A 10,386-nucleotide genomic window follows, 5' to 3' on the forward strand; every position below is an offset into this window, starting at 1 on the left:
GCCCCGAACTCGGGTTACATCGCATCGGAGGTCTTTGACCCTCCGAATCTGCTGCTGCTTCCAGATTCTATCATTTTGGTTGAGCCGATCGTAACATCCTGCTCAGTGAGTGGACGAATCTTCTCTTGGTCCGTAGATGGACCTGGTATGGCCTCCTCGAGCATCTAGGTCATGGAGGAGGTTGTATTCATAGGTCGGCCGCACTTAATCCTTGTCGTGACGGCGAGGTGGTGCGGTGGGGTGTTCGGCCTCGTCAACTTCTCTGTCCCGCCCTCTAGGGGGGCGGTCCGGCTGTTCCGTACGTGTGTATTTTGGACGTGTTGGCTCTGCGGTCTCATTGTCGAACTGCGGTAGCAACCTCCGCTTGGGGTAGCTTTTGATTGGTTGTTTGAGGCCGTAACCTTCTTTAGCGGCTAGGACTTTGTTCAATCGATCATTGAGGGTGTCCTGTTCGGCCTTGATTTTGCGCTTTTGTTTCTTCAAGCTGCGGGCGGTGGCTAGAAGCCTCCGGTTGAACCGTTCCTGCTCCAGCGGGTCTTCGGGGATGATGAAATCATCATCCCCGAGACTTTCCTCCTCTTCAGAAAGTGGGAGGTAGTTGCTATCTTCGGAGTCATCGGGGTTTTCTGGGTTGAGCGGGTCCTGCCCTGTGGGTTCATCCTGATGGTCTTCGTTATCTGCGGCCCCGGCGAGGTCATTCGTATTATTTGCGGTGTCGTTCTCCGCAGAGTCCATGTTGCTCGCATGGCTTCGGCGTGGCTTTGATCGACGACGATGTCTTTGGCGCTTGGGCGGCTCATCTTCAGGCTTGTCTCGGTCCTCATTGGGAGTGCCATCGCCGTCTTTGGGGGTGTCCACCATGTAAATATCATAGGTGGATATGGCCGTCCAGCGGCCGGTGATGGGGGCGACATTGGTGTGGCTTCGCCATCCTCATCCATGTATTCAGAGTTTTCCAAATTATCATCTAGCATAGCGGTTAAATCATCGATAGTGGCTACCAAGTGGGTGGTGGACTAGACGTAAAATTCCTTGTGATACGCCTCGAAAGGTTGATGATTGTGGTCGGAGGGCTGGTCCTCCTGGAGGGTCATTTTCTGGATTCGGTCTAGCACCTCGTTTAACATAGCGAGGGTTGCCAGATATGAGGGCTCTAAGCCAAATTCCATTGTGACGGAGTCGGGGGCAGTAGGCACCCTAGCCGGTCCATCATTTCTGCAGGCCAATTTGGGCTCAGGGTGCGGTGTCGGATCCTTCAGGGGGTCCGGACTGTCACTGGAGATTAAGGACATGCCTTGGTATTTGTGAGTAGTTTCCGCGCCAGGATTCAAGATCAGGCTGCTTTGGGTCAGGGATGATCCCTGGCCATCTGTTGCTGGCTCGTCGTATGGGCTTAAGGCTAGAGGGGCATTGTGACGGAAGGGTCCGGCCGAGATTGACTCTTGTCCTCCACCTCCTGACTCTTCCTCGAAGGCCGAGGATAGGCCCTCCGCAGACATGACAGCTCCGGCGGAGGGTGGAGTCTAGCCCCCGCTTGAGGTGGAGCCTTCCTGGCTCGAACTTGTTCGGAGGGCGGAGGCTGATCCGTAGATTGGATCGGAGGGGACTCCGGAGCGGGCATGGCGAGCCCTCGAGGGTGTGAAAAGGGATAGTGAATCCGGCAAAGACCAGATCACCCCGCATGTCCGCAACATATTCCAGATTACCGAATCGAATTCGGTTTTCAGGAGCGAAGTTGTCGATCTGATCCAAACGACCAGTCGGGTCGCATGCAGCACGATGCTGCCGAACGCGAAGAGCTGACCGGGGACAAAGCAGTCCTTGGATCTGATGCCTTCTCCTATGATCAGGCGAGCCATCGATCCTTCGGGTGACCCTACATCGGAACTCTCAATGAAAGCACCAATGTCGGTGTCAAAACCAGCAAACCTCGGGGTAGGGGGTCCCGAGCTGTGGATCTAGGATCGATGGGGAACAAGGGACGATGAACACAGTGTTTACCCAGATTCGGGCCCTCTCGAAGAGGTAATACCATACGTCCTGCTTGATTATATTGGATGTATAGTATGGTTTACAGAGTAGATCTACCTCGAGATCAGCATGAGCTAAACCCTAAGCCAATGAGGTAATGAATAAAGCTCTCCCCTAAAAGCTACAACCCTCGGTTTATATAGACACCGATAGGGTTAGGGTTACCGGAGACAGATTACAACAAGGGATAAAGAGATCCTGTCTATCCTTAACTTGGAGGACACATCATGGCTTCATAGATCTTTTGTCGCTATGCGGCTTCACCAGTCCGGTCCATATTCAATGGGCTGGCGCCCCGAGGACCCCTTATTCCATAACTCCCCCAGCAAGGAAAATATTAATTTAGTTGAAATTTTGATAAGATCTGATTTGTTTTGATGGAGTTAATGTAGGACTTGGTTTTGGTAAGATTTGATTGAGTTAATGTGAGACATGTTTTACAGGAGGACAAAGAAAGGAAAGTATAAATTTGGTTTAGATTAGAGCCTGATGGCATCGTGAGGAAAAAACCAAGGTAGAGGGAATGGGTGAGGAGAACATACCAACTCTACTTGTAAAGAGTATGTGATTGTCCGTTCGTTGCAACAGTGCATACATATTCTAGTGGTTCTAACACCAATCATATCCGACATATACCTTAACCCACATATTCTATATTTTGATAAGATTTGATTCGATTTGAATATTAGTAGGGGAGGACAAGGAAAGTTCTGATTTAATTGAGGTTTTGATAAGATTTGATTTGATTTTGTATGAGTAAGGGACCGCAAGGAAAGTTTTAGTTCTGTTAAGATTTTGTCAAGGTTTGATTTGATTTGATTTGGGTATGAGTAGGGCCAAAGGAAAGTTTTGATTGATGATTTACTAAAATCTAATTTGATTGATGATTTACTAAAATTTAGTGTAGGGTGTAAGCGAGAGATAATGTACTAGAGGGGAAAAACAAACAAATAAGGGCAGGGGTGAAGGTCATACAACGACCAAAGTGTCGTTTAATAGCAAAGATTGCGAAAAATCTAATGATAAAACTACTCATGTATCGGTAGACACTTTTAGTGGTCTGAAAAAGCGATAGCAAAACCAAATACATTCTAATAAAATAGGACAGTGTTAGCTGGCGAACGTTCGTCATGAAGAGTGGCAAATTTTAGTTTTTCTTTGGGGGGGGGGGGATCGTGTTATTTCATTTAATTAATAGTGGGAGTACAATCATTTGAAATAACAATACTAATCTCCTGGGGGAATTTGTTAACTAACAAACCGTACGATATTGACCACGACCCGTCACTGCTATAGCATGTGCGGCCTTATTCTGGGATCTACCTATTTTTGTGTGTTTGCATTGATCTTTCTTGCCACATCTTTGAGACGGCTGCCACCTAAAACATATTCCTTGATCTTCCATTTAAACCTGATTCAAGGAGTTTCAACATCTCTGTATAGTCTGTCTTCACCTGGATAGTTACGGGAGTCCAGTGCAATGTCAGCTTCATGCCCTCCTAACAAGCCGATAGCTCCGCCTCCAATGCACCGAGGCAGTTCTGGATCCATCTGCATGTCGCGTAGATAACCGCATCTGTGTGATCACGTAGGATCATACCGGCACTGGCCGTTCCATCTGCCTGTATAAACAAACCGTCAAAATTGAGCTTTACAACACTACATGATGAGGCGTCCAACTCGGTTGAATGCTACGCTCTAGTTTATGTTGAGCATCATTGTTGGATAATAGAATCGGTTGCTTCCCCCTGAGGACGTCCACCTATGCCCATGTTTGATGAGTAGCAAGGAATCAATGTAGCTACATAGAAATTTCTTCGACGCCTCGACCGGGATCAATGGCTTGTCATGGGTGAGTTCAAAATTTTATTTGAGAAATGACGATTTCTTCCTAGAAGACAAATTACATATAAAACCTGTCGCCGTTTGATCTGGCCTAACAACTAAAACTGCCAGAAAAACCTTTCGTTTGCCACCCTCTTCCAATCTGACGTCCGCCAAGTAATTTCCGATAAAATAATAGTATAGATTGTGAAAAATTGCCCTTATTATCGGTAGATTTTTAATGCTGTTCCGAAAAGTGGGGGCAAAATCGGATCTACAAAACAAATGTAGTTTTACAACTCACACCCACAACCGGCGTCAAGGTTCTACTCTTCTTCAGTGCGCAGCCCTAAGTGTGATTCCATCTCTGCAATCTGCGCTGCGCGTGCGACGTCGAAGACATCGACATGGACGCACCGAGGGGTACCCCGCCGGGGCGGCCACGGGCACCGCCGCCCGGATGGATCGGCGATTCTGGGTCCGGGCAGGGCTCCGGCCCCGACGGCTCCTGGAGGTATGGCTGGGAGTGGGCTTCAGGGCCTGGAGGCGGCTGGGGCTACGGCCACAGCTCAGAGCAGAGCCCAGGCAGCGCCGCGTTTGGGTTCGGCTACGGCAGCGGCAGTGGTGGTGGAGGAGGAGGCAGAGGGGGGAGCGGACGTGGAGGCTTCGGGTTCGGCAGGTTCGGCGGCCACGCCGGCGGGTTCGGCTGGGGTGTCGGGCCCGGCGGCCATGCTGGCGGCTGGGGAGCAGGCGGTGGGGCCTTTGGAGGCGACCACGGCGGCTGGGGCGCGCGCGCAGGGTTCCGCGGCGGGAGCCAACGGCCACCGAGCGGAGGACGCGGCGGCGGCAATTGACTTGGGGTCTGTATGCTACGGCGTGGTGAGATCACTGCTAGAGTATAGTAGGAGCAGTTGATCTAGGTCTGGGAGGATAATGTGGTTTGTTCAACTCTATCTATCTGCGTGTGTTAAATTTCAGTGTGAGCAGTGATGATCGTAGCGCGATCTGGATCTTGACTCTTGTAATATTGTGGCCATCCTTGTATGTTTGAGTGTTCCATTTCAGTATGTAAGAAATGGTTATGTGTACATAATCAACATGTGCTGCTGGTGTGCGATGCTTCACGGCAAAATCCCATCAAGAAAAACGGAACAACAAACTGGCTCATTCTTCTGTGTGAGGTCACATCGGTCGTGCCAGGTTACAGGTTCAAGTTTTAAGAAGAAATACAAAGAAAAACCTGAGATCCTACACTCTTTGCTGATCAACCATAGAAGACAAACTTGCATACATTCTGTGCAGCTAGTAGTAGCTCAGCACTCTGTTGAGCCAAGCTCTCAGCCAACACCTGGATTTTTACCTTGACAACGTCGGACTCAGAAACACAAATTATCATAAGTTGCATCCTATGCTGAGCACAACTTGCACGAAAATCTTCCATGATCTCAAGAGGCTTCTTCTAGCCTCAGACCGTTGCTCTACGTCTTTAATACACGACCCTTCGTCCTTAAATGTAAGATGTTTTTGCAGTTCAATTTGAACTACCAAAACGTCTTACATTTAGAAACATATAGGTAGTACTCCCTCCATCCCGAAATACTAGTCCTGGAAATGGATATTTCCGGACGGAGGGAGTATTTAGGAAGTACAGTGACTTCATAGGGTCATAGTTGCTTTATTTTGCAATGATGGAACTTCACTTCCGACACCATACTAGTGTCTCTGTGAGGCCTGGAGCTTCCAGGATCCAAGCTCAGTGGCTCCCAGCTGTAGAGCCAAGCATGGATAATCTGCAGGGTAAGAAATTAACGAAATTAGGACACCTGGAGCAGAAGTATCCAACACAGAGAACAAGTCATAAATGACATGACCCCTATTTTCCTCACCCACAAGCTTTGCCACCAGAAAGATCTTCAGATGGTGTTGCTTTTCATTACGAGCATATTGGAACAGACTATGAAAGCTTTGGAATTCAAAGGTGTACACACAAGCATTATATCCTGGACTCACTGTCCATATGATAGAAACTGAAAGAAAGGACTAGGAAGGAATACATTTTAACTGGCTTTGGGACACCAACTTGGTTCTGCTTTTGCACCTATGCAATGCAAATATATCGATCTGATAATCCAGCTGTAACTGCATTTTTCAACTATGAAAACCCATGGAGAAAGGGACCAGAAATAACAGATATTATACACAATGATATAAGTAAGCAATGCCAAAGTCCAATCTTACCCTTGCACTTGTATGCAGGCCCACATGTTCTTACCCTTGGGAGTAATCAGGATTTGTCAATACAAACGTTTCTGAAACCAGTTCTAGGCTAGACTTCAGATTAAGCTCGTTTTCTGGCCAATTCTCAATATTAACGTGTCAAAAGCTGATAAATCTAGAATCCAAATCAACAGAAAATTCAAGGTTTTCACACCTTTGTCGGTTATAACAGCAGCTAATTTGATTTCTCCTACTACTTCCATTTCAATGAACATAAAATTCTAGGATGATTAGTTCTTCACTACTTTAAAGGCAAATAGTTGTTATCCATTCATGCGCATTCTTTCACATCATAACGGAAATCAATGTACTATTTTTCTTTATTATCTCAAAAAAAATGATGACCAAACGAAATTACTGAAAATAAACTTGTAACAATAGTAAATATAAGGGCAAAGAGAAATCCTACATCCTACATACCTAAATAGTTGACCCCCACTAACTCTAATTCTCTCAACATGCAAGTATGCCAACCCATCATGCCATCATGCATGGAGAAAAACACATTTAGCCCAATAAGTCCAATTTTCAACATGCAACTATGCCAACTCATCATGCCACCATGCATGCTACTCATATTGAAAAAATATTATGCAACTATACAATGACAATAATCAAATACAATAACTTATGTGTATTTTAGTTTCAACTCCCATATTGTCAATCTAAGTAATAACGTTTTGTACAACCAAATCTCATTAAAATAGTTGCAACAAATTTTCAAAGCAACGCACAGGGTATCATCTCTTTTCTGAAGTGTACATCATGATATCGCAATTCTATTTTTACAATGCTCCAGTAATCTCCGCTTACAAAAAAAAAGTGCTAGGATATTTCTATCAAGAGAAGATGTTCTAGGAGTTGAAGGACACAGAATATTAATCACTGAACCAAATGAGAGGTTGCCGGAAAATGGAAACTACAAAAAGAAAACTTTTTGATGCTATGTCCAAGAATTATCGTCATGTTGAAAGCTAGAACTACAAGTACAAAATGAACTAATAAATGATCTACTAAGCAGATAGATTTGTTAATTTATCAATGGTAGGATCAGGAAATAAGAGAAACATAAATGATGATACTTATTGGACACTGAAAAGGTTAGAAGAAGAATTAATGGCAATGACATAACTTCAACAGAGCCACAAAGGCATCACAGTCTAAACCTAATACAACCAGCCATCACACTCCACAGAGCCACAAAGGCATTTCTTCTTCTTGATGTTACCATTCTCATCATGAACCTGATCTATGGCATAGTTGTAGTGGTATACTAGCTCTTGACCAGGTGGAATATCTTCGCAGGCAAAGAACATGATATGAGGAGCACTCTTGTCATCATGATCATAGAGAACATTTTGTGCATAGAGGTTGGGGGTGCAGCTATGATTAATAAATTTAGCAAAGTTCCCCATCTTTGACGCATCAACAGCAAAACCAGTTTCTTCATCTTTACCCGGACCATTCTGAAGCGAGGGTATAGATCTTGATAGGCCCTCCCAAAGGGATTCATCATAATAATTATGCCCTATAGCAAATAGGTACTCATCAGTCATCCTTTTCTGTGCTTCTTCATCATCCAGCACTTCCCCAATGTATTCACAGACGAAGCTTCCAGATGGTATATAGTTGAGAGTTTTCACACCCCAACCCATCGATTTGGTCTTGAAGACTTGCAGCCGAAATTTGATGCCTTTCTGGCCGACTCTGTTATGACATGTAGGAGGACACTTGCAAGAAGGTCCACACTCATAAACAAGAGGTTTTGCTGCTATGATACAGCCTTTATCATTGAAAGGGATCTCCCCACCATTTTTCACTACACAGGCACACAGTTTAGAGTCCGAGCACCCGCCTACACAAGCACAGCCTGCTGGAGGAGCTGGCTGATAGTTAGGGGGGTATTTCAGGCGAGACATGTAGATATAGGGCATTGGATGCTCATCAGATATAGAGTTCAAAACAGATATCGGGATCCTCTCCAACCCTTGGGATATATCTTTCATTATAACACCATCATATGGCTCAGCCTGTTCTGATTTCATAATTGCTTCAATGTCAATGTGTTTCTGACCTGCCATTCTTCTCATTCGGAACATATAAACATAACGATCTTCGCTTTCTTTCTCCCTCCAGTATTTCTCAACTAGATATAAACCCCCATATAGAAGAATACTCTTCCGCTGGCTGTTCCTCTTAGCATGAATGGTGAAACCATGGATGACACGAACTGGTGTTTTGGTATCCATGCTCTTCTTCAGTGCAAGATTGGTACCCTCTATCTTCTGATTCATTGTAGCTGTCCTTGATCCAGAATACACCAAGGCATCAAAATTATCCTTGACATCAGAAAGAAGTGCATATGCCACGATGCTAACAGCTATACAAGTACCATCCTCCTTCCTGATATGATCAATCCCTAACCGGTGTGGGCGATGAAGACCGATAATGCAAAGCTCAACCCTTGCATAAAAGATATCACCAACATGGATTCCAGGCACATTGCCAACAAATCTCTCGTCGTTACACTGTGCAAGGAACCTGTCCCTGAAGATTTTGTAAGCTTGTAGATCGGCTCCTCCTTCCCGTGACTTGTCTTCAAGTTTATTCAAAAGATTCTTGTAAATTAAGCGGAAATCCCGCAAGGATCTGATGACTTTCTCCCTAGCAAGGGCAACTCCATTTTTTGGCATTCCCTGATTATCATCATCCTTCTCAGTTTTCACCTTTTTATATGCTGCTCGGGTTTCCTTCTCACCTTTCCCTGAGGAGAAATCCCGCACGGCCGAAACTCGAACATTTGAAAGGGGGCTAGCATAGCACCTCACAGTACTTCTAGTTCCTGGAGTGCACTGTGTTGAGCTGCCCTGAGCACTGTATTCCGGAGTTTCAAGTGATCCACCATTGGAGCAGAAAGCTTTCGAGAATGACCGCTTGTACCCGATCTGGAACCTCCATGGCGATATTACTTTCCGCCCTCTGCGGCAATTTGGGTCATTAGCATTGCTTCCAGGAACTGCAGAGCTGCACCCTTTGGCTGCTACATCACTCTCCTTGGAAGCGCCATTTCCCGTGTTAGCACCTTTTCCCTCCGGCTGCTCCAGCACATGATCTGCAGCAGAAGAAATGTTGCTCTTTAACCCATTCCCGGTCACACGGGACTTCTTCGAACCCTCAGACTCACAGTTCTCAGCTCCTACATTACTCTGAATCCCCTCTGGGATGCAAGCTGCCCCATCACCAGCACCAACGCTGCCGCCAGTCCCAAAATTCTGGACATGTTCATCTCTGAGGACACCGCTGTAGTCTGGCCCCTCAAAACAGCAATCTCCTCCAGCAGCGTTGGCCAACCCATCACCCATAATATTGCAGCTGGACTTGCCCAAACCACACTCCATTTCGGCACCGGTGCGAGCATTGTTATCCATTTTCTCCCGATTGGAGCTCCTCGTGGTCACTCTGTGTGTGCCTCTCTTTATTTGGAAATCCTTTCCAGCACTGCTAGGAGAGTCGTTCTCCATTTTAATAGCATGGGAGCTGTTCACAGCCGTACTGCGTGTGTGTCTCTTGAACGGCAAATCCTTTCCGGCACCGCTGCACGCGCCGTTCTCCAGTTTAACCCCGCCGGAGCTCTTGGCAGCCTCACTGCGTGTGCCTCTTCTCAACAGGCAATCCATTTCAGCACTGGAGTTCTTCATGGTCGCACTGCGCGTGCTTCTCCTCAACTGGCTATCCTTTCCAGCACCGGCGCTGCGAGCGCTGTTCTCCCCGTCGGTCCTCTTCATGGTCGCACTGCGCGTGCTTCTCTTCTTCGACTGGACATCCGACGGATCTCCCGCGCTACGGCCGCCGCTCCCCACCACCGACGCCGATCTGGAACGCTTGGCGCCAGAACCGCCCGACGGCGCCCCGCCGCGGCCTATGGGCGCGGCGGCGGGGCTCTTGGCCTGGTTCCTGACGAAGCCCCGCTGGAAGCGCCACGGCATGAGCGCCTTGTACCTCCGCCCGCTGGTCGTCCTCCGCCCGCCTTGTACCGCGGCCTCCCCGGTCTCCATCTCGCGCCGCGGCCGCCCTCCCGTCGCCACGCGCGTCTTGTCGGACGACGCCCCTGCGTTGGGGAGGAAACAAATCGCGCCAGGTCTCAGCACGGATCGAACGGAAGGTGCGAGAGAGGGGGAGAGAGAGAGAGATGGGGTGGGTAGAGAAGACGGGGCGTACCTGATTGAGGGGCCGGCGGCGGTGGAGGAGGTGGGT

General features: G+C 47.4%; 2 protein-coding genes across 2 annotated transcripts; one reads left to right on the plus strand and one right to left on the minus strand.

Annotated features, from left to right (window-relative positions):
• The first annotated feature begins 4,137 nt into the window (after positions 1–4,137).
• LOC119365089 (glycine-rich protein 5-like) lies at positions 4,138–4,954 on the plus strand. Its single transcript, XM_037630688.1, has one exon. The coding sequence runs from the start codon at positions 4,263–4,265 to the stop codon at positions 4,707–4,709; it is 447 nt and encodes a 148-aa protein (XP_037486585.1). The 5' UTR covers positions 4,138–4,262; the 3' UTR covers positions 4,710–4,954.
• A 2,172-nt stretch (positions 4,955–7,126) lies between these two features.
• On the minus strand, positions 7,127–10,380 carry LOC119365087 (histone-lysine N-methyltransferase, H3 lysine-9 specific SUVH5-like). The gene is made up of 2 exons (XM_037630687.1): positions 10,351–10,380; positions 7,127–10,240 (listed from the first exon to the last, which is right to left on the minus strand). Exon 2 carries the CDS (start codon positions 10,185–10,187, stop codon positions 7,299–7,301), a length of 2,889 nt encoding a protein of 962 aa, XP_037486584.1. The 5' UTR covers positions 10,188–10,240; positions 10,351–10,380; the 3' UTR covers positions 7,127–7,298.
• Between the last annotated feature and the right edge of the window lie 6 nt (positions 10,381–10,386).

This window comes from Triticum dicoccoides, chromosome 2B (genome assembly GCF_002162155.2).
Source record: "Triticum dicoccoides isolate Atlit2015 ecotype Zavitan chromosome 2B, WEW_v2.0, whole genome shotgun sequence".
Taxonomy (NCBI): domain Eukaryota; kingdom Viridiplantae; phylum Streptophyta; class Magnoliopsida; order Poales; family Poaceae; genus Triticum; species Triticum dicoccoides.

Excerpts from the sequence above, each read along its gene's own strand:
- LOC119365087 (XM_037630687.1), bottom strand. The coding sequence starts at position 10,187 with ATGGAGACCGGGGAGGCCGCGGTACAAGGCGGGCGGAGGACGACCAGC.
- LOC119365089 (XM_037630688.1), top strand. The coding sequence starts at position 4,263 with ATGGACGCACCGAGGGGTACCCCGCCGGGGCGGCCACGGGCACCGCCG.